The 27,124-nt window shown below is 43.9% G+C and overlaps 2 protein-coding genes across 2 annotated transcripts; both read right to left on the bottom strand.

Moving 5' to 3' along the window:
- Positions 1-1,821: 1,821 nt before the first annotated feature.
- Positions 1,822-4,169, bottom strand: LOC123450018 (post-GPI attachment to proteins factor 3-like). Its single transcript, XM_045127412.1, has 6 exons — positions 3,920-4,169; positions 3,620-3,821; positions 3,119-3,383; positions 2,829-3,028; positions 2,548-2,735; positions 1,822-2,433 (listed from the first exon to the last, which is right to left on the bottom strand). The coding sequence occupies exons 2-6, from the start codon at positions 3,739-3,741 to the stop codon at positions 2,141-2,143; spliced, it is 1,068 nt and encodes a 355-aa protein (XP_044983347.1). The 5' UTR covers positions 3,742-3,821; positions 3,920-4,169; the 3' UTR covers positions 1,822-2,140.
- Positions 4,170-5,652: 1,483 nt separating this feature from the next.
- LOC123450017 (protein CHAPERONE-LIKE PROTEIN OF POR1, chloroplastic-like) lies at positions 5,653-8,892 on the bottom strand. The gene is made up of 5 exons (XM_045127411.1): positions 8,727-8,892; positions 8,549-8,646; positions 6,540-6,922; positions 6,239-6,315; positions 5,653-6,135 (listed from the first exon to the last, which is right to left on the bottom strand). Exons 1-5 carry the CDS (start codon positions 8,792-8,794, stop codon positions 5,985-5,987), a joined length of 777 nt encoding a protein of 258 aa, XP_044983346.1. The 5' UTR covers positions 8,795-8,892; the 3' UTR covers positions 5,653-5,984.
- Positions 8,893-27,124: the final 18,232 nt, after the last annotated feature.

Genomic DNA, 27,124 nt, shown 5'->3' with positions numbered 1-27,124 from the left:
TAAGCATGTTACGTACGTTAGCAGGTTGGGGATAGAAACAGACTCAAGATTAATTATGGACACGTGACGTGAAAAACAGATAGTTTAGAAAAGTACTGTACCTTATTATGGAGTGGCATGCATCAACATCCAAAATACAAAGATATACTACTACTCCTAGTGGTCAAAATCGTTTGGGACCCCGGCAAGCCATTCATCATCCATGCCGCATGTCATGCTCCCGGCACCTGCGCACCCTCCGACCCGGCAACCCATTCAAGTTCAACATCCATGCCGCATGTCATGCTAGTAGATGCTAAGAATAGCCGGCGTCCCCTGCATATAAACACCACGGCGAAGCACTCCTAGACACACAAGCCAACTACATACGATCGAGACGAGTGCATCCATCGCCAACCTCGCTCTACTACATAGTAAGAGTCTAGAGAGACCCATCCAATCCAATCCAAGCAAGCAAGCAAAAATGGCCCGCGCTCTCTTCATCGTCGCCCTCCTCCTCGTCGCCGTCGCGGTGGCCCCGTTCGCCGAGGCGGCCAAGAAGGAGAAGAAGGCCGAGAAGAAGGCCGAGGCGCCCGCGCCCTCCGCCGATTCGCCCGCCGACGCGCCCGCCGCCGACTCCCCAGCCGACGAGCCCTCCGCGGCGGACGCACCGGAGCCCACCACCTCCGACTGAGCTGACACAGTCGTCCGGCGATCGAATCGATCGATGCATCATGAAACGGTTTCACTCCATCGCTTCTACTGTAATGTAATAAATAAGGCGCGCTGACCGACCTCTGTTACTACGTGTCACGCCGCCCCATCCAAACCTTTTCTTTCTTTCTTTCTTTCTTTATCTATGCCAACAATTGTTTTCCCTTATTAATTATTGTTCGTTGAGATCAATTTTTCCACCTTCTTTCTTTTGCCAATTGTGTTTGGCTCTGAACATAATTAACTAAGTGTAAGATTTGTTGTGATCCATCTTGAGTTTTAGCCTTGTTCTGTGATGCGATTGCAAACAGATGATATATACTATGATATAAATTATTAAAGAGAAAAAGATACATATCAATGCCCGTCAGGTCCATGGTACGATCCTCAATCCTCGTCCTCGACCGATGATCAATCTCATTCTAGTTGCAATGTACTCCCTCCACTTCATAATATATAAGTGTTTTTAACACTAAATGTATAGATATATAGTGCAGTTTCGATTAATTAAAGGGAACCGCCGCCTCCCCTCCTTTGCTGTACGTTGTCTGCTTCTTTCTAGGTCGCGGCCCTAGGGAAGGAGAATGGTCACATCAAGGGGACTTTTCAGGGGGAAAAACATAAGCCTCACCTTCTTTTTTAGTTACTAGACTATAGGCTAGAGAAGACTAAGGTTAATCCCATCAAAAAAAAAAAAAGACTACGCCCCTATTTGTTAGACAGCAAATGGCGATAATACTATGGTTTGGTGGTGCGACTAGTTGGGGACTCAGCTCTGTCACTGTTTCGGTCCATTCCCTAATGCTAGTTTCGTGGTTAAAACGAAAACAATTATGTGCGGTGGCGGTTCACACGGGAAAGTAAATTGCAATTTTGTCAACATGTGAATGATGGAAAATGATCTGTAAATCGGAACCCTAGGCAGTAAGTACTTGCTACATGACCGCATGCCAGTTTGAATAATATGTTTTAAGTATTTTGTTCTTGGCTTGCATATATAGCTGGAATCGCACGAATTTTCAAAGGTTTGGGAGACTCAAATTGTACCTTCTTGCCGTTTTGTTTGTCAGATCAGATACTATAAAAGTGTCAAAGAAACAAGCAGGCCTGTGAAGAAACAACCACGTATCCCCCACAAATATTCCGTCTTTGATTGCTCCTTCTGCAATGCTAGGTTCATACAAGCTTATACCGAAACTCATGAGCTGACCGTTTCAACAGGCATGGAAAAAAGATAAATGTCTCTTTTTCTACTACAAAACAATTCTTCATACATACATCAATCAAAACACAAGTCGGGAGGAGGGCAAGAACCGCAGAAACAAGATGCTGAGTTTGCAGACCAAAACCGTGACGCTCAAAGACGAACGATTTGCGGTTCCAGGGAATACCCGAGCTTTTGCTTGTGTTACCTTTAGAGGACCGAACAACATAATGGCCTTTTAGTTTACCTGGCCTTCTTAACAAGTGTGAGTGTGGAGGTGCGGAATTCTGCATCATCTTTAATGAAGCTCCACCAAAGGTAGGTGAGGGGAACCGTGCTCGCGTGCCACAACGAGTGCGCGTCGGCATACCCCTTGTACGGAGGAAAGTCAAACACTTCAAGAAGCATAGCTAGAGCTCCTCCAAACACAACGACCCAAAGCTTGAATCGTGACGGATGACGGGTCACGCCAGCCCAGGTTGCCCATGCGACAATTTGAACCACACCCATCGCCACACAAACTTTCATGTTCCATCCTGTAGAAAAAGGCAGGCATATAAAGACAGCAGATGCACATGAATTAATCTGTTTGTGCAAGTGTATGCAAGGTAAAAAAAAATTTACTCTAGGAGAAGCAAAAGGAACTTTACCGTAGTCAAGCTCATAGAAGTTAAGATACAAGATGTGTGTTGTGACGAATGCTAGAATAGGTGCAGCAAACATCACCCTGGCAGCCGCATCCTTGACATTAAAAATTCTTAGCAATGTAAGGATTAAAGAGTAGCCAAGTACGGCCACAGCTGAAGAGTAATCCAATTTCTCAGTCAAGTCAATATCCCTACAAAATAAAGAAGGAATGGTGGTGAGCAAGATATCCTATATTGTTGTTGCAGCATGCCCAAGCCTTGAATTGATTGAGCAAATGGCGCACCTGGTATGGAATACAGAGCTCCAGATCCATGCATTCATTGATAATATTGCATAGATATGCCATAAGCCAGTGTATTCGTAGTACGTCCTCTTGGTCTGAGGTCTAAGAGGTAATTTGTATTTCACTAGCAGGAAGAATGAAAGCCAGCCAGTGAAGTGCATCAATAGGTTGAGAACAGACAGTGCAGCCGAAAGGGGCTCCTGATAAATATAGGAATGGCCAACAAGTTAGTGCTAGTCATCATGGTGAAGGTGGAACACTCATCAACATACAAGCCAAATGTGACATGCCTGGAAGACAGAAACACGTTTGAAGGGCCATTTTCCATGATACTGAACAGGGCTCAGGCCACCTAATCGCCGTTCCTCTTCTCTTTGCATCATGCAGTAGTAGCGGCAGTCTGTCATACAGTTTAGTTGCTTCCACTGCATGCCAAGGGCCTCCTGTGTGTACCAAGAAGTTCCAGCGGATGTGCTGTCATTTTCCAGGGACGAGCAGTGACTGATGATGTTACTTGCAATAATCCCTGTATTCTGACACTCGTCCACACAGGTTCTGCACGTTGATCACGACGCAAGTTACCAGAAACTTGTAAACAATTTAACTAACATTATTTAACATTAGAATGGCCAGGAATAGAAATTGTGTTTGTATTGTAAAACCATGTTCCTCCTTTTCTAAAAAAAAAAAAATTTGTTAAAGGATTGTCAAGGCGAAGTCAAAGATGAGATATAGTGTATTTTTCAATCAAAGTTAGAAAAGTGAAGATGAGAGGAACGCATGCTTGTTACCTGTAGTGCGGATCGGCATCCCCCCGGCTGGCCTGGACGGAGACGGAGAGGAATCCGAGCGCGGCAAGAAGAAGAAGAAGGGAAACCAATGGAAGTAGCCTCCGGAGGCTGCTTCCGGTCATCCCTGCCTCACGGCGGCAAGCAGCAGCAGCAGCTATGGATTCGTTGGTTACTTTTATTACTGGATCAGTGGTGAAGGGGCCTAAAATGCACGAAAAGCAGATTACCTTGTTGGTTGGTTGAATCAACAAAACAGAAATGCATAGAAGCTTGTAGTATTTAGGAACAGCGGCGGATTACCTTGCTTGTTGTTGTTGTTGTTGTTTGCAGAGGATGGAGATGTAAACCGGCGAGCGAGGAGAGGACGACTTGGAAGGATGCGATGCAGAGCAGAGGAGAGCAGAGGAGAGGAGAGTCGAGGCAAAGCAGAGGATCCAGCGACCTACGTTTCGTCGCTGCTCCTGCTCGGCGGCTAGAATGAATCCAGCAGCATCCAGCGACCGACCGCCGCCGGCAGAATCGGAGGTTTGGTCGGGGAGCGTCGCGTCGCGTCGGTGATTAGGTTTCACTTTTCTTTGGGCCTTCTTTCCTAAAGGACCGGGCCGGGCCGGCCCGGCCTATTTTCAGGCTGGAAGCAGAAGAACCTCCAGCCCAGCCCAGCCCAAGAATGCAGTAAGTCAACGCCTAACCTAGAGGTGCTACGGACGGACGGTCGCTTGGCAACAGGTTACGGGTCTGTTTGGATACCAATCCGTTTTTTTTTTTTTTACAACTCCCTCCAACTTTATTCAGAAATAAGAGTAACCATATCGTTTACAATAGCTGAGATAATCTCAGGAGCTGAGTCCATCCAACAGTTAAGGGGGAAGACTTTGCTAACTTAGCTAGTTCATGCGCTACTTGATTACTATCTCTACCACAATGTTCAAATAAAACATGATTGAATTCCGATCCCAAAAAGAAACAGTCATCGATGATAATATCCCTTCTTAAGATCCTCCACTATCTCCAGATTATCAGAATTCACCATGATTTTACTGCATCCAATAGTTGTTGCAAGGTTGAGCCCAAATCTTACCGCCAACGCTTCCGCCGTGTTCGGATCATAGCATATATCAATCCTATCATTTGCTGCCGCCAAGAACTGCCCTTTTTGGACCCTGATTATTGCCCCAATCGATCCTTGGAGGAGGTCGTGATCAAAACCTGCATCGACATTCAGTTTTACATATCCCTGCGGCGGCTTGTTCCATCCCCCAATCCGTTAGTATGCGGGGCTTTCAGAATGAATTCAGAGTTTTGTTTTCTGAAACTAGCACATTTTTGCCGAGCGAGGGAGGGGTCGCGAAGAATGACCACATTTTTCTTTTCTTTTCTTTGAATATTATATTAGTGAGTAAAGTAAGCTGGCCAACGTATAATCTGTGTAGAGTGATATTGCCAGCTCTGTGAATCTTATCTGCTCTGCTCTATTCTACTCAGATACATACGCTACTACATAAGATTCTGATGTTTGTTCCGACTGACTTTGGTTTTCCTTTTTTTTCTCTTTATTATTATTATTATTATTATTGTCAGACAGCTAGCAAATTTTTTTAATAGGCTGTTATATGTATAAAATAAAATTGAACTTGCTTGGCCGATATGGATTTCAAATTGATTTTCTCAGCTTGTCGTTCCCTCCTACCACTACCACAAGCGTGTTTTCCATGTTTTTCTAACAATCCAACAACATTTACAATTGATTTCTAACAACTGTTACAATTTATTCCAACTGGACTGAATCCCGGCAAGAAAATTCTCAGCTACTACAAAGTAATCAAGATGACCGCCGACATGCCAAGGATTGCAACTTGTATTCACATTTGGCAAGCTAAAATGATGTGTTTGACACAGGGCTAACTACCCAAATTGCTGCTAAAATGATGGGTTTGACAGAGGGCTAACTACCCAAATTGCTGCTGTTGATCCACATGCAGAGATGCACCACAACACACGTGAAAAAAAAACTCTCACAAAGCACAAACAAGTGATAAAAAACATGATAAATTAATGATTGCACATCTGAAACTGTACAAAGTCATGTATAATCACAATAGCATGCCCAGCAGCAGCAGCTTGCAGAAACTGGATTGCTCTGCCTACAATACAATACAATACAATGCAATACAATACAAATCAATATAAGCTCGCTTAACCTAGAGATGACAACACCTTACCGGATCTGAACAATAGTGGCCCAAGTTTCGGTTTCTCAATAGGGCATCTATCTATACTCATGTGTCAAAAGGGTGAACTGAGTCCACTGAGACGTCAGCAAGAGAAAATCTCGCACAAACAACAACAGTTTCAAGTGTCACAGATTTCACTTGACAAGAGTGCTGCCCAAAAATAAAAATACATAAGCGACCAGCGAAGTAAGGAGCTCTAGACACCAAGTATGCGGGAAAGTAAATGTCGGGATCACTGGGACCACCAGCGAGCCTACTATCCAGCCACCAGCAAAGACTCCAAGCCTGCAAAATACCAAGGAGGAGTGAGCACCCTATACGTGCGTGACTAAATAACAGCTAAGGTAGTAGTAGTATGTTGCTATGTAAGTGTAGTGTGCTAACTGACCCAGTGGCAGACGCCCTCATAAGGTTTTTCATCTTGTCGTTGAGAAAGTATATGCATGAGACGAGTGCCAGTGCAAGCTGCAACACAAAACCATCAATGATAGAAAGAGCGTTAGAACAAGCAACATCTATCATTGGTATGGTGTTAATATAGGTCAATTTTCTGCTTAATGGTTCCAATGCCCAACCATGAGAGAAATTAAACAACAGTCTTTAGGCTGTAAGTAATCTCTTAACAGGTTCAATGCTTGGGGAAAAGGGATTGTTGAATCAGTTGGGAAAATCATTACAATCATATATACCTGGAAGGTAGGTCCGGTCTCAGCAGAGGTTGCGATGCTCCACCCAGCAATAAAGCCGAAGAGAGCAAATCTTTTTGACACAACATCCATCGATGGCACCTCAAAGTGTCCAAGCAGTGACTTAGCCCATGATGGGGATTCTTCCACTTGCTTCCTTAATTTGCTTTTCAGGTTGATTTTCGATTTCTTACGGTGTGAGTAGCTCTTCATCATTATCTTATCATAGGCACCTTCAATTGCCTCTTCGCTTTCTTCATTCCCAGCGTATTGTTGAAGAAGGAAGTTCCTTGCACTATTGATCTCTTCTTCAGAGGCATCATGGTCAACACCAAGAAGCTTGTAGGGATCCCATGTTTTTTGTCTTGGGAATACGGGAACATGCTCTACAAATGCACATTAAATCACCTCAAATATATAGAGATATACTCCCTCCGTTCCTAAATATAAGTCTTTTTAGACATTTCACTAGAGGGCTACATACGGAGCAAAATGAATGAATCTATATTTTAAAGTATGTCTATATACATCCGCATGTAGTCATTTTAGTGAAACTTCTTAAAAGACTTATATTTAGGAACGGAGGGAGTAATTGCTAAAGATGGTACAACAATACCTTCCAATGCAACAAAAGACAGATAGAATCTCATAAACTCTAGATAGAGAAAAACATGAAGTGGCAGAAAAGCAGTCAGCAAGAAAAGTATTCAGAACCCACGGAAATGATAAAAGGCGTGCATCCCAGGTTCATTCACCACAAGTTACGAATTGGCAAAAAAGGCAGGCTTCAATTACAAAATTTTCAATTCGCCAGTGTGAATGTCAGGACAGCAAAATTATAATTCAACAAGAGTCTGTTGCAGCTAAATAAATGAAAATGACCATTTGATTTCTTACTCCCTCCGTCCCATAATGTAAGACGTTTTTTGACACTATTTTATGGGACGGAGGGAGTACTTTACAATAAGTGATTCTTGAAACGCAGAATGATAACAAAATTACAGGAAGTTATATTCGAAGTGTCGGTATAAAAAAGAAGAGACCAGCTAGGAGCCCTTGGCGGCATTCTTTTTAATAAAAGAAACAACCTGGGCGTCCTGTGGAGTCCGAAACTCGAACATGCACCTGCACTTACAACCAGAGGGCCGGCTCTGTTCTCGGTATGAAAAGTGGGTTTCGTACCTAGAATCGACCTAGGTTTATCTCGGTATGTCAAAGAAGCTAGGCAATAGCTTCGCACAACAACATAGCAAGGACTGAGTTAGGCAGATATGGCTGGTTTATGCCCGATACAGACAGGGAATATGTGTTGATTAGTTTCACAGGACTGCTTATTTGTTATATAACACTTTTTTTTTATCTCATAAAATGGCAAAAGGGTCATAAAACTGATTCTCCTGAACCTTCCTTACGAATAAGAGAATTGGTCTGGTTCATAAAATTGATTCCAGCCATGCAGGTGAAGAAGAAATACCAGAAACAAATAACAGCAGCATGGCAACTTCCAAGCCTAGAGCAGTACTTTGGAAATTAATACATGAATCATCCTTGCACGAATAATTTTATGACTGAAAAAATCACAGTATTTGGGAGCCATACACCATTTGTTCCCGGTATTTAGGGCAACGCGGGATTCCAGTAAAACTGAATTTGTTTTTCAGTTAAGTGACGCATATATCCTTAATATCATCTCAAATTTTAGCCTTAACCTAGTACAAGTAGAAGTAGAAGTGACGCATATATATTTAGGTACAAGTAGACCCTATCACAGTGCCAAAAGAAAGAAAAAGTTGTAATCATCTGAAAAGTTGAGAGACCCTTGGCCTAAACTAAAGGGAAGGGAGTAAATCTGCAAAGGTACCACCCTCTCCTCTCCTCTCCTCTCCTCTCTAGACTAGTCTAGTCTAGTGTAGGTTGGAAAGTAAGCAAGGTATGACAAGGCCAGGGTAACACAAACATGGAGAAGCAACATGAGATTTGAGCTGGAGCAAGGGTTTCTTGTCTCTTGTTACCACTGCCGCCGCCGCCGGTACCGACGGATAGGCTCGCGGAGCAACAGGCGCCTCCTCTTCCTAGCAGCCGCACGCCACCATCTGCCCCGGCCCCGCCGCTGCGGAATTCAGCAACCAGGTTAGCTTTTCCTTTGGATAAAGGCAAAGATGGAATTGAGGCGAGAGATACTCTACTTACGCGTGGTAATAAGCCCTTGGGAACCGTCGGATGAGAAGGGACTGCCTCAAGGCCACGGCCGCCTGCATCTCCGTCGCCGGCGACAAAGAGAGAGAGGAGATTTTGGATAGAGGAAGGCGGAGACGGCGAGGTAGGTCTCACCTTGGGACTGGGCTGTGGCCCACTCCTGACTTACAAACGGGCCATCCCCTCCAAGTTGACTCAAAACTTACCAATAAAAAAAAGTGCATTTTCTCAAAAAAAAAACCTATAAAAAATGTACCCCTGAAAAAACCTATACAAAAAATTCGCAAATGCACCCATAGTGCTCTCATCGTGCCTGAAGCGGGAGAGGACCGCGCCCGCAGTGCTCTCGTCGCGCCCGTAGCGGGAGAGGGTCGCACTCGTAGTGCTCTCGTCGTGACTGTAGCAGGAGGAGCCAAGGCGGCGCGGGAGCTTGGGCCACTGGCGGGAGTGCTGCACGGGGGTGGATGGCGACGGGAGGAGGCAGAGCCGGCCGGATCTGGCCGGACCTCGCCGGATCCGACCGCCGGCGGGACGAGGCACCATGGCAGCGACGGGAGGAATGGGGACCCTGGTGGCGGGGCTGGCAGCACGCAGGGACCTCGCGCGAAGGCCTGGACCGGCGAGGCAACTCCGGTGGGTTCCGGCCGGAGCCCAGAGGGAGGCGGCGGCGAGCCGGGCGCGGGACACCTCGGGAGCAGGGAGCTGGAGGCTCGGGCACGGGAGGCAGAACGGGGGCGGCGGCGGTTCGGGCCCGGCGGGCTCCAGATGCGCCTGGGCGGGCCCGCAGGAGGAGAGAGGAGGTGGGAGGCTAGCGTTAGAGGGGTAGGTGCGCGGATCCCGAGGCAGGGGTTGGCTGTTCAAATAAATAGGAAGGGGGTTTATTTATAAAGAAAAGTGGACTAGGTTAGTCGAAATTTCGTTCCGGATCCAACCGTGCGGTCGGATTCGGACGATTCCGAACGCGGGAACGATTACGAGGCCGTGTAGAGTGGATATCCGGAGACGAGAGGGCAAACGGGCGGCGCGGCAACGAGTTTTAAAACACCGACAAACGTCCGACGTATAACCGAAGACGATGCCGCTACGGTCGACTGTGCGGGTACCATACGGACTCCGATCGCGACGAAATTCGACAGGCGACCTGGCTATAACTAATTGTGACCGCATGCCAAGTTTCACCCCGATCAGAGAAAGTTTTCAATACACTTTTAAAACAAGGTTACGACGATGTCGCGGGTGCGTGCGTGTGCGGTCGGGCTCAGAACGGACAACGAGGAGAGCCGCAACTAACAACGGTTGCAAGTTTTGAAAACTGGCGGCAACGGAGATGCCGATGCAATGCAGATGATGTGCATGATGCGATGATGATGCGACAAATAAAAATAGACACACGACGAAAACGGAAAGAAAAGGGGAATCTTCTGGAACGTCGGTCTCGGGCTGTCACAGAGGGCCGCGCCCGTAGTGCTCTCGTCGTGCGTGTAGCAGGAGAGGGCCGTGCCCGTAATGCTCTCGTCGCGCCCGTAGCAGGAGAGGGTCGCACTCGTAGTGCTCTCGCCACGCCCATAGCGGGAGAGGGCGTGCCCGTAGTGCTCTTGTCGCGTCCGTAGTGCTCTTGTGCTCACCTTAAGGATATTATGGGTTGTAGGCCATGGCTAAAGGTGCGGCGGCCTAGGACCCATCACTACAAGAAACTTGTTAATACATGACGGTCCTTGTCCGTCATGGACTAGCAAGAAACTGTCATGCATGCCCATGCATGATGGGCTAAAAATCCGTCATGTATATCGCGTCATAATTTGACAGAACCCCTTCCATGATAGTTCTTGACCGTCGTGGATTTGCCCCAGGCCCGCCCGGCCCAAACTAGGATATGACGGAATAATCCGTCACTGATTTACATGACACGGAAGCAACATGGCATCTACGTGGATCTGACGTGGATGCAAGCATGGCCCATGTAATAACCAATCCAATTAGGTTTTGGGCCCAATAATTTGGTTCCAGTCCAACCAATTAGCTCTTCTTTTCAGCCCAACTTGTCTTCTCAGTGCATCACAATTTACAACAAGACATCCAATTATATTCATTAAGACAATACAAATTTCCAACAACCTGGTCTGATTTTAATCTCAAAACAAAATTTACAACAAAGCAAAATTAATAGCAAAACATCACGAGCATATTTACATGGTGCTATAAGCATAAGCATTTGATAAAAAACAAGTATGACATCATTGAAACTGCACTACTACGTGATTTTAATTTCCAACACTACACTGCAACTTCCAAGAAGTTATTCGAGCCCAAGTGATTCCTGGTAAAAAAAACTAATCAATTCGAACCCAAGTAATTCCTGGTAAGAAGCCCCAGTCACCGGTAGCACGAACTGCCAAACCTGTAAAGGATACAAAACACATAAAAAATTATACTGCATAACAGCCAGCTCCCAAATGAATATATAGAGTAATAATATTAGTTGTACAAATTTAAAATTTTATTGTCCAAACATAGAAAGGTCAACTTTATTTTATTGTCTTGGTTACATGCGTAACTCTGGCATATACATACAATTTGAAATCTATCGCTCATACAAGTATACAACATGCTCACAAAAATGTATCATGTTCTTCAACTTCTAGTGTTAAAATAGCATGGCAGATATTTCAAACTAAAATATTAGTTATAATGTGTTGGCAGTTCAGTTCTATATTGCCGCTAACAAACAAGTTAGGCGATGACAAAAGACTTCGGAATATGTATTTACCTCCTCTGTTCTGTCACCATGGATTGCCGTTGCAACGAAAACTCAATAACACATTTACACAAAAGCTTATAAATCTCACAATACATTTTAATTATATTCCTTCTTCCCTGTCAAATGATTGAATGACCAACCGTAAATAGTTCAAGTAGCGATCTCATTATGCTAACACTAGAATTCTTTACAAATATCAAATATTAGTGAACATGAGAGAACTTGAGTTAAACACTTTGGAACAAAGATGAACCTAATGGTTCAGATTTAATCTAATGCTTGCAGACCATAACCTTCAGATCTAGATTAACCACACCTAGGAATCTGAGGAGAAGTACTAAAAAGGGGTAGTACATGACAATGAACCAACTAAACAACCAGAACTAAATATTAACATGATTTTCTGAAAAAATCAGTTACTTCCTGTAAAAGAGCCCTCAAACAAAGATGTATAAAATAATAAAAATAAAAGGAATGTACATAGATCTCGGTTTTTTTAGTTGTGTTGCATGCATAACATTCTAGTTCAACTTAGCACACCATTGATTAGCTATTCTTTCCAGTATGCTTTCACAAATGACGTGGTGTGACTTAACACCAAAATAGTACAGAATATGCTAGTCATAACACTGAAATTTTGAGACTGAACAAAAGCACTATGTAGAAGTTCGAACACTCCTAAATCTGAAGCGAAAATTTAGTAATCTTAAAGAAAAACACACAATCTTCACTTCCATCACCCATTGAGATTGCAATTCAGTGTGTGCACACGCATTCCTGGAAAGACAATAATAAGCGAAAAAACTCAGCATTAATTAAACAGTTAACTTGCAAACACAAAGAAGAAGGGAAAACAAAATGATTATTTATACCACTATATTAATAACTCACGTAAATATAAATTGAATAAGACATTAAGGGAGTAATGAAGTTCGTTTTGAGGGATTCACTATGTATTGTTACCTATTTGATCAAAACGGAATTCAACCAAAGCGCATGCTAGAGGAAAAGTGAGTACAACAGGATAAAGATGTACTCTCATCCACGTTAGAGAGTGAAATGCAAAGTAACAATTCCAATGTTTACATATACGGATAGACCACAACAAGCGTTGGTCGCAACCATATGAAAATAAAACTTAAAGATTCAATCAGAAATAGAGAAGAATAAGGGAGGAATAACCCACTATCCCAGTGACAAAAAACGGCAATGAGTGCCAAACAGAGGAAGAAATCAATCTAACCACCCTCTTCTTGCCGCCTAGCCATGGACAGATGTGAAGTGCAAGTATTACTATCATTAGTTTGGACAACCATGTAGTGTGCAGATTTTCCCCCTTTATTTTCACGCAGGAGGACAACCATTTTATCCAAGGGCGATTAAGAGCATCTCCAACAGCCGTGCTATACTAGCGCCGCGCCGTAAAAAGACAATTATAGCGCGCGCGCAACGCGGCGGACAGCTCCAGCGGGCGCGCAAAAACCGCACGCGCGCTAAAACGAGTTGGACGCGCTGGCCATAGCCTCATCCCGCGCTGTGTATTTCGGGCGTCCACTTCCGTGCGCGGCAGACTCGAGCGCGCGCGCGAACTCGCCCTTTTCTTCCTCCTTTGCACCCGCGCGCGCCGGCGCCGGCGCCCCTGCCACCATGGACGCGCACACCGGCACCCCGCTGACCCACAAACAAGTTGATGAATGAAAGTCATGCCCACAAGTTCATCCGACCAAGTTCAAAATGCAAACCAAGTTCAAAATACAAGTTCATCCAACAAAGTTGAAGACATATAACACATCAACCATCTTCCTCGTCTTCTTCCTCTTCTTCCGAAGACGATTCTTCCGCCTTCGAAGATGAATCTTCCTCCCTAACCTCATCACGCACCGCATCACGTGTAGCTCCGACGGTCTTGGCAAGATCTTCAACGGCATTTTCATGGGTATGTGTGTGAGGCACATCGAAAGACATTCCACCCATGACCGGAGGTGCACCCATGCCTCCCATGGCGGCCGGAGGTGCACCCATGCCTCCCATGAGAGAAGCAAAACTCATGCCACCCATGCCTCCCATAGCGTTGGAGGGTGCTCCAAAGCCACCCATGCCTCCCATAGCGTTGGAGGGTGCTCCAAAGCCACCCATGCCTCCCATGGCGGCCGGAGGTGCACCCATGCCTCCCATGGCTCCGAAGCCACCCAAGCCTCCCATGGCGCCGAGGCCACCGCCACCCATGCCGCCAAGGCCACCGCCACCCATTGTGCGGATCATGGCTCTTTTTTGAATCAACACTTCTTCACGGGCAAGGTTGACATATTTCTTTTGCGCATCATTGAACAAAGATGTGTCCAAGAAGAACAAGTGATTTTCCCATTCCAACAACTTAGCTCGCTCCTCCATGCCCACCTTCCTCTCCTCCAATGCCACTTTCCTCTCCTCGGCGGCCACCCTCCTCTCCTCGGCCGCCAACCTCCTCTCCTCGACCGCGGCATCTTGGTTCCTTGCCATTTTCCTCACCTCGTTCACTTATTTTCTTGCCTTCACAATAGCTTCCATAGCATTTCTGAGCTCATCATCTCCTTTCCTCTTCTTCTTTTCGGTTTTGTCCTTCTTGCACCCATCCGGTCGTTTTGGTTTCAAGTATGAAACCGAGTTGGGTGTGGGGCTTCTCTTGCCGTCATCACTTGATGCATCATCCTCCTCATCATCATCATTCAACTCAATTGTGCGCTTGCCTTTGTTGCTCAAATGCAAATCATCCAAATCTTCACGCTTCTTCCATTTCTCATCATCCTTCAACACTTCGTAGCAATGAGGCAAGGTAAAGATCTTTCCTTTCTTGATCTTCCCCTTCTTGGTTGTCCTCGTCTCTTCTTTGAACAAGTTTTGTGCAATGTTGTACTACAAGAAAAACAAAACAAGTTAGCACTTCGGACACCAAAAACAAGTATGATGAACATGTATGAGATGCCACTTACTCTATCATCCTCATTTGTGCCACTTGGGTTAAGCTTGTCAACTGCCTTTTGTGCGGCCGCCCACTTTTGACAATCCGAGTTGATTGTCGACCATCGGGACCGAAGTGATCTCTCGGAGCGGTCAATTCCACTCACGTTCTGAGCATCAAAGTGTTCTTTCATTCGCCCCCAATAAGCATCTCTACTTTGATCACCTCCAACGGATGGATCCCTCGACACTTGCAACCAAGTATTGCATAGTAATTTGTCATCGTTGGTGGTGTAATTGCCCGCTCTTCCTTTCGGCGCCTCGACAATGCCTCACCCTCCTCGTCCACCTCAAACTCATGGTCGTTCAAATGGACGTCATTGGTTTGAGACCAATGCGAATTGTTGGACCCAACACCCATAGTTGACATGTATGCATCATCGTTGAGACTACAAAGTTTTTTGAACGATGCAAATATAAGCTATCTATATGATGATGCATTGAAAAAATAACAAGAAAATAAAAGTTGGAATTTTTTTTCACCTTGGGGGCATTTCGTCGAACACGTGGTGCGCGTCGGCCGCCGGCTCAACGAGTGAGCTCGCGACGCTTCGGTAGACGCCGTGCCCGTTCGCCGCCCTGAAAGCTTCTTCTTCGCCTTCGAGCTGCCGGAGCCGTCCGTCGCCTTCTTCTTCGCGGATGTTTTTCCTTTCTTCGGCTCCGACGCATTGGGGAGCTTTGACGGTGCGGCGGCGGCACGGGACGGCGCCGGCGGGACGCCACCCGTCGGCGTGGTCATCCGCAGCGGCAAGAAGAGGCTGCGCGCGAGGCCGACGGTCGGCGGAGCTCCGGCGGCGGCGGCGGCGCCAGCGCCAACGCTCGCCGCGCTAGGGTTTTCGGCGGCGGCGGCTGCAGTGGCGGCGGCGGGGTCAGCGGGGTGCCGTTGTGCGTGTCCATGGTGGCAGGGGCGCTGGCGCCGGCGCGCGCGGGTGCAAAGGAGGAAGAAAAGGGTGAGTTCGCACGCGCGCTCGAGTCTGCCGCGCGCGGAAGTGGACGCGCGAAATACACAGCGCGGGATGAGGCTATGGCGAGCGCGCCCAACTCGTTTTAACGCGTGCGCGATTTTTACGCGCCCGCTGGAGCTGTCCGCCGCGTTGCGCGCGCGCTATAGTTGCTTTTTTTACGGCGCGGCGCTAGTATAGCGCGGCTGTTGGAGATGCTCTAACTAATCGCTGGTCTATGAGGAAACCTGCACCTTTAATTCGCATTACTGGATTTCTTGTACTGTCATACTAAAAGCCAACAACATTTCCATGTACTGAAGATTGAAGTTGCGGCATTGGACAAATCATGTATAGTCGCTGGAATTTTTGCGGGCCGGTTGTTTTGCGGGGTCTGCTAGAGTTGCTCTTAAACAGTTAAAAGTTTGGCTATTGCTTGCACCAACCTCCATACTTGCGGCAACTCTGGACGAGAATCGATCTATCCACGCCGGAGTTGATCCATTCCTTGAGAAACATTTCATAAGGGTCGATTTACAACTTAATTTCTCATCATGTTGTCAAAGGCAATTATGCATCATTTTTTCTAGCTATAAAATGCATCTTGGACTAGGAAAAGGCGGTGGCGCCACGAGGGAGATAGAACTTAATACTATTAAGAGCATCTTCAACAGACGCGCGCAGTAGTGCCGGTAGGGCGGGGCGTGTCGTGGTGGCGGACGCCGGGGCGGGGCGGGGCGGGTGACGCGTGTCGCGGCCCGGGAACGCCTGTTGTAGGGCGTTGGCGCGCTGCTCGTACGCGCGTGCGTAATACATGGTTGTCTGCAGGTCCTGGGGGTCGCGCATCTCGACGTCGATGCGAATGTGGTCGGGAAGGTCGCCGACGAAGAGCCCGGCGCGTGGGCGAGCCGTGACGTCAGGCGCATGGCAGGCCAACGTCTGGAAGCAGTCAGCGAAGTCCTGCACCGAGGTGGTGAAGGGAAGGCGACCAAGCTCGGTCAGGCGGCTCCCACGTATAGGGGGCCGAACCGGAGGAGACAGAGGTCGCGAAAGCACTCCCACGGAGGCATCCCGCCCTCGTCCTGCTCGAGGGCGTAGTACCACGTCTGGGCGGCGCCACGGAGGTGGTAGGAGGTGATCCACGTGCGGTCGGATGCCATGGTCCGCTGCCCCCTGAAAAACTGGTCGCACTGATTGAGCGAGTTCAGGGGGTCGACGATGCCGTCGTAGGTGGCGAACTCCAGCTTGGTGAAGCGGGGATGCTGCTGCACGTGTGGCGAGGCCGCGTAGGCGCCCCTCGTGACGACCCAGCGCGGCGTAAGGAGAGTGTTGCGGCACCACGGAGCTCCCGGCGTACGGGTCAGTGTACCCGCCGAACCCCCCGAAGGTGGGGGCGGGTGGTTGCAACACCGTCGGCTGTAGCGGCGCCGTCGTGTAGGTCGGCGTGTCGATCCACGTCGGTAGCTAGGACGGCAACGGCGGCCACCGGACCTGGGTGATCGGCAGGCCCTGGGGCGCGACGGTGGCCGGGGGAGGTGGCGCGAAGGGCGCCGCCGACGGAGGCGGTGGTGGCGGGGTTGCGTACGGAGCCTGGAGGAAAGTCTGGAGGTTCGAGACCGCCAGGGTGAGATCGCGGATCGCCGAGGACATCTCCGCAGGGGAGAGGACAGGGGCGGCTTCGGCCGCCAGGGCCGCGGTACCGGAGGCTGCCGGTCCTGAGGTGGCCGGCGGCGGTGGCGGGGAAGGCGGTGGTGGCGGTGGCGGTGGTGGTGGGAAGGTCCGATAAACTCATCGAACTCAAGCTACCTGATACCAAATTGGTAGAAGATAGGGTTTTACCAGGTCTCGGACGTAGGTTGTAGGGGTGGAAGTGCGGGCTGCGAGGTTGGGGACGCCGGCGCCGGCGGTTGGGCGCCGTCGCGGCGTGAGAGAGAGAGAGAATATTGTTTATTGTCTCCTTAATATCAAAGGGGTACATGTGTTTATATAGGAGGACAGCCTCCACTAAAACCCTAGATAACTTGGACTCTAATATAACTTGGACTCTAAGATAGCTAAGATAACTTGGGCTAAACCCGTAACTAACCCTGTCCATTGGGCCTCCTCCGTTGGTACGTTGTACCGGTCATAACAATTTCATCAACGTGCCTTCCTCCCCCACGATCGCCAAATTTACCAAGACCGGGTACATAAGTTGTCAGGGATAGGCCATACCCTAATAGCAAACGCCATCGAGGCCTCTTGTTCCCCCGTACACAAACCCAATGCGTGATGCAGGCGCCCCGTGTTTCTTCTTTCATTTATGTTTCTTATTCTTTTCTAAATAAATAAAGTGTACACAAATTTTAAAAATTCATAAATTAAGAAAATACCTGAATTCTAAAAATGCACACAAATATGAAAATAATCTAAAAATGAATAACTGATCACAAATTTACAAAACGTTCAGGAACTTGAACGAAATTGAAGAAAACTCATAAGTTCAGACAATGTCTTGCAAATTCAATAAATTTTCAAGATTTGGAAAAATGATAATGAAATCATCACGTTATTCATGATTTGTTGTTCAAAAACTAAGTTCAAGAAATACATTGATTAAAATAACATGTTTTTGAATTTGAAAGATGTTCGTGTATTTCAATATATTCATGATTTTTACCAAATTTACGAATTTGAAACAAACTAGAATTGTATAGGAATCAAGAATTTAAAAAATAAGAAAACAAAAAGTGAAAACAAAAAAAATAAAGAGAAGAGAAACACCAGAAAAGGAAAAGGGAAAACGAAAAGGAAATAATAAATAGAAAACGTTTTGCTTCCACTGGCGGATCTCATGTGAGCATCCGTTGGCTTGTCCGGGTGACCCGTATCTTTCCCAAACAATTATTTTTCTTTCTTTGGTCAATCTACTCACTGCTCATTGTACGTACGATAAATTTCTGCAACAAGGTTTTTTTTTTGCAAAAAAAATATAACAAGACCTCCGTTGCAGAAAAAAAAATTACCATGAGATATCTATTGTAAAAAAATAAATTGCAACAAAACCTTTGTTGTAGAGAAAAACTGTAACAAGAACTTTGTTTAAAAATAAAGTAACTTGATCTATGGTGCAAAAATTTCTACAACATAATCCGTGTTGCAGATATTTCTTGCAACATGTTCGGTATTGCAATGATAAGGCATAACACGTCAGGTCGCTCAATCGGTTAAATCGGACGACTTTCGAGGCAACGGACCAGTGGCAGCGCCCATAATAAATATGAAAAACATAAATATAAAATAGAACTGACAGAAAAGCTAAATACGAAAAAACTGTTCTTCCCAAACCGATAGGAAAAGGGTTCAGAGAAATAAGAGCGACAGGGTGAACGTTTGGTCAATAACGATGGGACTTCTTATATTACGCCCTCTGCGTCAAGTTGTTGCCCTCTCTCATAGGTGTCGCCGACTGAGTAGCCCTACCACCAAGGAACAACACTATAGGGATTCAGTTTCTTAAAAAAAAAGAATTAGTGACTCTATTTTTACATTGTCTCTGTCCCGAGTTACTTATCGCAAATATGGTTGTCCGTAGGTGTATTTCAGTTTTAGATATATTTATCTTATTCATTTTCGTGACAAGTATTTTGAAAAGGAGGGAGTATTTTTAGTTGGTTTTTTATATAACCTCAGTATTTTTTCACATTGGGAACATATTTTATTTTTTCAAGCAAATTATGGAATTTCCTAATTTTATAGAAAATTCTAAAATTTCCACCAAAATATCAAAATCTCTGTTATTTTAAAAGTATCAAAAAAATTCTTAATCATTAAAAAAATAATTCTTGAATACTATCTGATTTTTCTGAACGAAATTTCAAATTTATGAACAAATATTGAAAAACATTAAAAAAAAGTATACATGATTTTTGAAATATTCGGATATTTTCCGAACAAAAAATAAAAATATAAAAAGGTAAAAGTGTGAAAACCAGAAAAGAACAGAAAATCCTAGAAAAAAAAGAAATGGTCGATTCCAAAATATTCCGAAAACCATGCAGCTTGCTGCGCAAAGTGGGATAATATGGGCCAGTCCATCCTGCCCTGTCCTAGGAGCGACATAATTTGCCGCTGAGCATTTCACATACGCCGGTTTTGGTAATCTTGTACTCCCTCCGTTCCTAAATATAAGACCTTTTAAAGATTGTACTATAAACTACATACGGATGTACATAGACATATTTTAGAGTATAGATTCACTCATTTTGTTCCGTATGTAGTCTTGTAGTGAAATCCCTAAAAGGTTTTATATTTTGGAACGGAGGGAGTACATGTTTTCTGATCGGTTAGGGTCCGGGTTTTTATTTCCAGTTTTTTATCCTTTTCCTTTTGTCTCTTTTACCCTTTTCTTTGGTTTATTTTTTATATTTCAAAAGTTTCCTTTTCAATCATAATTTTAAATATTTGTTTGGAATTTCTAAAATATTTGTGATTTTTGGAAGATGTTCATGTTTTCAAAGATTGCTTGGAATGTCAAAATGATTCGTTTTTTCTTATATTTTTGACATATTAAAAAAAATCACATTTCCACAAAATGTTTGAGAATTTAAAAAATATTCGCGTATAAAAAATTGTTTGCAAAGATACACTCCGGGCCCGCTCAATATTACAATGTTCATCGGCGTCTATCCAGTCAAAGTGACTAAATTTAAGTTGGAAAATTTGCTTCACACATCTTCATCCATTGCTCGCTTGCTAGCAGAATTTGGCAATATATCAACATACCCCCTCCACTCTTCATGCATGCCCACTTTTGGCTCGACTAGATGTTGGTGTTCGGTCCACTGTGCCTCCCACCATCTTTTGGAAGATCCAGGTTTCAAGAAATGCTATAGGCTTCAACCTGCTCGTTCATCACAGCTCCACAACTCTATGGCTCATCATCGACAATTTGATGCTTTGGTGTTACTGGTTTAGGCGACCGACGGATAAGGGGCGGTCATACAAATACCTCTTTAGGTATACTAGCAAAATGGTCCGTGCGTTGCCATGGAAAAAAACATAATCTTCAATGATGGTGACCACATTATGTTCACATATCATCGTTTGATTTTAAAATTTTGTTCACAAACGCAAGAAAATGTTTCTTCTTTTAAATTTATTCACAAGTTGAAGCAATTTTTACATTTTCAAAAAATATATATCATGATAGTCAAAAATCTTGGTAACTCAAAAATTTATTGTGAATTTCAAGATTTTTTTAAAAAACATACAATAATAATTCGATTCATCCAACAGTTAATTCTTTAAAATTCACACATGTATATTGTCACAAAGACTTAGAAGCATTAATGTTTAACTACATACATTAGATCTTTTGTAAACAATTTTACAAATATGGGAACAATTATAAAATTGAGAACATTTTTTACAATTTACAAACATTTACTAAAAATCATGGATATTTTTTATATTTTGAACAGGTTTAAATATTTTCTTTTGAATTGGCAACCAGTTCAAGAAAAGATGAACATAATTTTTGATATTGGAGGATTATTGTAAATTCACAAACATTTTTTGAAATGCATGAAGTTTTTCTGAATAAACAAATATTTTTATTAACCAGTAATATATTTATTAAATTCATGGACATTGTTTTGGAATTTGCAAACAAAATATAAAAAACCGGCGCTTTTTTTGAATCCACAAACATTTTATGTTTTCGTCAACATTTTAATTCAAAATTCCTATTTTTTTAATATGCAAAAGTTTTTGTAATTCTAAATTATTTAAATTAGAAATAAAATAAAATGGATCGGAAAATTTTAAATAAAAAAAAGAAACTATCAAAACAGGCATTAGCTATTTTTAAAATTTTAGACATTTTTTAAATGTATTAACATATTTTGAATTAGAAAGCATTTTGTTAAATGCCTTTAATAATTTTTAATACATGGAATTGTATTTGAAATCGTAGACTTTTCTTATTGTGCAAACATTTTTCTAAAATTGCAAAGATTTTATTGTATATGCGAGCATTTTTTACAAAACTCCGAGCAGTTTTTGAAGTCACAAACATTTTTTTTTTAAATATGTTGATTTATAATTTCCATTTTATTAAAAAAGTAAAGATTATTTGAAGTTCTAAATTATTTAAAATAAAAAAATAAAATGAAACTGGAAATAAATAAATAAACGGAACTAAAAGCAGACGCCTCTGCATGAACCGGCCCATACGATGTGCTGGATATTCTCCCAGCATGGAGAGCGTAATGTATGAGGTTTTTACATGGGTCGGCCCAGTCCAAGATTTTTCGCTTTATGAAACTTTTTCTATTACTTGCCGGTGGCATGGTGGGTAATTTATGCAAACTTTAGGGGTAATTTTCATAACGGACGACCAGAAACTGTATTTGCTTTATTATTAGGGAGAGATATTTACGGTGTTGTTGGAATCCCTTTCATAATTGTTTTGTTTGCATGATGATTACACCCTTGAGTAGTACTCCTTTCGTATCAAAATAAATATCGTGAATTTAATATTAAGTTAGTATAATATTAAATTCACGATATATATATAATATTAAGTTATATATATATATATATATATATATATATATATATATATATATATATATATATATGTAGCTGATGAAAAAGAGCCCTGCAACTTAGACAACTCTGACTAGGTTGATGCTCAAGAAAGCAGCCAGACAAACCGCAAATGATGTACTAGGCGAGTGACAAAACCTATACTATATGTCCTCCTTTTATTTCTAAATACTTGTTGTTAGATAACTAGACTAGTTGTCTTCAATATTATTATGGTATAGAGGGGGTACATTTTTGCCTTGTTGCTCCAAGTCTCCAGCAGCATTGAAAACGTCACACACATTGTAGTAGTAATTTAAGGTGCATTGGCGGTTAAGGAGGGTGTTTGTTTTGAGGGACTTATTGGTTTAGGGACTTAAAAAAGTCCCTTTAAGTCCCATCTAAACCAAACATGAGGGACTTATAGGGACTTATAGTGGTCATTTGGGACTTATTAAAAGAGACTCTCAGGGAGGAACTTATTGAGACTTATCGCGGCCCGCACCTACCCCGCCTCGCTCGTTCGCCGCCTCCTCGCCTCGCTCCTTCCCCGCCTCACTCCAATCGCCGTCGCCGCCGCCGCCCTCAACCGCCACCGCCATGGCCGATGATGAGGAGGACCAGATCCCCTTCTTCTCCCAGTTCCCCACGCATCAACAGGTAACCCAAGGCTCATCCGCCCGCGGAAATCTCGGGAGGGGAATGGGTTTCTTGGATCTCAATAGCAACGTCGACGTCTTCCCGGAGTTGGGCTCGTACCAGCAACTCCTCTTCGACCAGTCGGCCGGTCATGGCCTTCCTCCGGTTGGACCTGGTCGTGGGAGGCCCGTGCCCCAGGGCGGAGGAGGCCGCAACCGGTCTCTGAACATCAGAGGCTGAGACGGCTCTCACCTGCATTCGTTCCTCGCCCCGGGCGCAGCTGCCGTTGAGGGAGGCGTCATAGGGCGTGGGAGGACCGTGTCCCAGGTCACCGGACGCGGCGTAGGTCGAGCCAATGGGTCCTCATCGGCCGACAGTAGAGGAAAAACTGCGGGAAAGCAACGTGTGTCGTCAACTGCTGCGTCTTCAGAAGATGTCGACGAGAATGAAGGCTTTGAAGATGAAGATGACAACAATGCTTTTGGAGAGGTAAATTTTTGATTGGTATACATAGTTTTTTTTTGTCTGAGGGTGCAAATTCATCTTCTTTTTGTGCTAGCTAATTGTGTGTACTTGTTATTTTTTGTTTGAATTGTGTACTTGTTATTTTTGTTTGAATTGTGTACTTGTTATTTTTTGTTTAGAAAAACATTGCCAAGGCTGATTGGACAGACGTGCATATTACTGTGTTTTGTAACATCGCCTGTGAGGAAGCTAGGGATGGGCACTGTGTGAATGGTGTTTGGAAAAATTGCATAGCTAGACTCAGGAGCTACTATACTGCTTGGGTGTGGTTGGGACAACAAACTGGTTGTGGCCGAACTGGAGTGGAGCTATAACCGCATCAAATGAGTGGTGGAAAAAAATAATTAAGGTACATACATTATTCTACAAATTACATCTGAATTGCTCACACTTGGTTACATTATTTAGCCTTGTCCTAATTACCTAACTAATGTTGCAGGAGAGACCAGATGTCAGAAAATTCAAGGGTGGCAATCTTGAGTATTTGGATATGCTAATCGAGCTATTTCAAGGTGTGGCAGTTGATGGATCATCAGCTTATGTGCCCTTAGATGAAGATGATGAAGAAGAATATGATGTTGCCGATGATGGAAATGAGCAGAGTCCAATGAGCACCACCAGCAAGAAGAGGGGAAGCAGCGGCGGTGAACAGTCAGCTTCAATCCCAGGAAAGAAACACAAGAGCCCAATGATGAAAGTAATGACAGGGCTCATCAATACTATGAATGGCGAGAACACTTCTGACATGATCACTGAATATGCAAACAAAAGGCAGGAAGCAAAGGACAAGGCAAGAGAGAAGAAATCAAACAACACTAAGGAATCCATTACTCATTGTCAACTGTTGGCAGTTCAATGTGGTGCAGAAGAAACAAGTGTTGAGTACTTCATGGCAACTCAATTGTTTGCAGATGAGGCAAATAGAGTCATATTTGAGAACATTTCAAGTGGAGGATTTTGTTTCACTTGCCTAGTTATCCACAACAGAACAAATCAATTGTGGCTTGCATTGCACTGCACAATTTTATTAGACAAATTCAACTCGCCGATATAGATTTCGACTTGTGTGATCAAGATGAAAATTATGTACCATTGTCTATGCCAACGACTACAACAAATGATTCAACAAATGAGATGGACAGTGCTGCTATGAATCAATTTAGAGCTTGGGTCGCTGATGGGTTGTGGTCCTTGAAACAACAATGATATGAACAAGTGTTCTTCGCTTATGTAATTTCTGTTATCTCGGTTGTTATGTACTCTCTCTTATTTTAGTTTTTATGAACAAGTGTTAATTCGTTTGTATGAACAAGTGTTATTTCGGTTGACACTATTCTGTAATTCATTTGTATGAACAAGGGTTATGTGAACAAGTGTCTTATTATTAAGGGTAACATGAACTTATAAGTCCCTGCAAACAAACAGGTAGAGACTCGGGACTTATAAGTCCCTGTAAACAAACAGATAGGGACTCCGGACTTATAAGTTGGGACTTAAAAAAGTCATATGACTTATGAAACAAACATGACCATAGTATAGGTACGTAGGACATTTATAAAGTAGCGCCGGGCTGCATACGTGTTTGGTGTGAAACGGGAACCATTTGATCCGTGCTGTCCATTTTGGATCCGATGGACCATACGTACATGCATGCATACATACTCCCTTCATTTTTAAACATAAGTTTTTTTAAAGATTTTACTAAAAACTACATATGGAACAAAAATAGTGAATCTACACTCTAAAATATGTATATATACATTTGTATGTATTTCTCTAATGGAACCTCTAAAAAGAATTATACTTCCCCCGTCTCAAAATTCTTGTCTTAAATTTATTAGATGAGTGTATTTACTCACATTTTTTCAATCCCTTCATTTCTAAGTATAAGTCTTTTTTAGAGATTTTATTAGGAATTACATATGGAGCAAAAAAGAATGAATCTATACTGAAATATGTTTATATACATTAGTATGTAGTCCTCTAATGAAACCTGTAAAAGGACTTATACTTTCTTAATTCTAATTTTTTTATTTAAATATATAAATACATTTATTTTTAGACAAATCTAAGAAAAAAAATTGTAGAGCGAAGGAATTATTTAAAAAGAGAGGAAGTGCATATACATACCGTACGACGGAGACGGACCGACCGACCGACGGAGGCACGGCAAGTTGGGACGGCCATCACGATCACGCCAGCACGTAGATAGTTAACTTAACACAGCAAGACACAGGCACATGCATGCAGCCTCCCTCACATCACAACACATTGATCAATTGATGAGTAGAGTAGAGTAGAGAGAGAGAGAGACAGGCAATTGAAGCATTGGGTACGTGGTGGTCCGTGGCTAGCAAGTAGTAGCAAGTGTTGGTACACCGACAGACGGCCGCGTACGGCATACCCACAACACACCGTCACTGTGTGTGCTTCCTTCCTTCCTTCCTGTCGACGCACCGCTTCATCCTCACTGCTACTAATTTGCTCCACATGATGCACTCATTTTTGTACTATTAGTCTTCATTCATGCATTGTCACCAATCTGTTTAATTCTCACCTCACCTCAACCGGGCGGTTTGATTCTAAAGCAATTACCAAGTAGCTCTCGGAACACGCTTTCATCCCGTTTTATAAATAAAGCACTAACAATATGATACAAAACAGATCGAAAGATAGAACATAAGCCTAGAACAAACCTAACACCTTGTCCATGCTCAAACAAGAGCCCCTGACCTCACACACAACGTCCACAAAAGGGTTACGGCGCAAAGCGTCGCCGCTGCCGAGTCTGAGAACTGACAACGGTTTTCACCGTGAGCCCTAGCACAGGAAAGGGATCCACGCCGCCGTCTTCGAGAAGCAAGCGACACCCACAGACGTCGACTCCAGAAGCGCGGAGCTTTCACTCGGTCACTCGCCTGCACCATCACGAGGAGCCCCGGCCACCACCTCAACAAGGGACAAATTTGCGTGTGACTTTATGTATCTATAACCTTACTCCTTGATTGTGCATGAAGCGGAAGTTCATTATGATGCCAGTACTCGTCCAAGGCCCTAAGCAACCCGGCAACGACATTGATGTGTACCTAAGACCATTAGTTAAAGAACGTTTGCAGTTGTGGGATATCTAATGTGTACGTGTGTGGGATGAGCACGTGAGGAATTTAACCTACAAGAGTTGTTATTTGTAACCATCAATGATTCGTCTGCTCTTAGTAACCTTTCAGGACAGACAGACAAACAAGGGATACAATGCATGCACGCACTGTTTAGATGAGACTGGAAGTATATATATTTGACAAATATAAGAAGAATGTGTACCTGGGACATCGTCGATTTATTCCGAGCAGGCATCCCTTAAGAAATAAGGCAAACATTTCAAAGGTGAGGCAGATCACTGGAAGAAGCATGTCCTCAGTACAGGTGATGCTATATTTGACATGGTTAAGGATTTAAAAGCAATCTTTAAAAAAGGTCATGGCGGACAATTTGTTCCAAATGACGTTGACAGACACACCCATGTGGGACTAAAGGTCTTCCTGTCTGGGCGCCTCAAAACGGCCACGTGCCCCCCCTTTAATCCCGGTTGCAGCATGACATGGACTAAAAGGTGGGGCCTTTAGTCCCGAAGGCTTAGCCCCGGCTGCACAACCGAGACTAAAGGCCCTCTGAAACTGGGACAAAAGCTCCGTTTTCCACTAGTGAGATGTCGATGAATCTCGATTCACTCCATGAGATCATCTTATAAAGGCGAGTGAAAGGACATGGATATCGCCTAGAGGGGGGTGAATAGACACTTTAATATAATTATGGTTTAGGCTTAAACAAATGCAGAATAAAACTAACGTTAATTTGTCAAGCACATAACTTAAAACAACTAGACTCATCTATGTGCGTCAACGACTTATCCTAAGCATGATAAACAACTCAGTGATAGTAAAATATATAACATGAAACACTAT

Source organism: Hordeum vulgare, chromosome 4H (genome assembly GCF_904849725.1).
Source record: "Hordeum vulgare subsp. vulgare chromosome 4H, MorexV3_pseudomolecules_assembly, whole genome shotgun sequence".
NCBI lineage: Eukaryota > Viridiplantae > Streptophyta > Magnoliopsida > Poales > Poaceae > Hordeum > Hordeum vulgare.
The sequence above is the reverse complement of the archived record's forward strand: the minus strand, read 5'-3'. Positions and strand labels throughout refer to the sequence as shown.

Bases quoted from the DNA above. Each gene is read 5' to 3' on its own strand.
- LOC123450018 (XM_045127412.1), bottom strand. From the start codon at position 3,741: ATGACCGGAAGCAGCCTCCGGAGGCTACTTCCATTGGTTTCCCTTCTT. The intron at 3,029-3,118 runs GCATGTCACATT...TATATTTATCAG, and splicing joins AACGTGTTTCTGTCTTCCAG to GAGCCCCTTTCGGCTGCACT. The intron at 2,736-2,828 runs GTGCGCCATTTG...TTTATTTTGTAG, and splicing joins AGCTCTGTATTCCATACCAG to GGATATTGACTTGACTGAGA.
- LOC123450017 (XM_045127411.1), bottom strand. From the start codon at position 8,794: ATGCAGGCGGCCGTGGCCTTGAGGCAGTCCCTTCTCATCCGACGGTTC. The intron at 6,923-8,548 runs GTAACAAGAGAC...GTGCATTTGTAG, and splicing joins TACCGGCGGCGGCGGCAGTG to AGCATGTTCCCGTATTCCCA. The intron at 6,316-6,539 runs GTATATATGATT...TTTGTGTTGCAG, and splicing joins AGACCGGACCTACCTTCCAG to CTTGCACTGGCACTCGTCTC.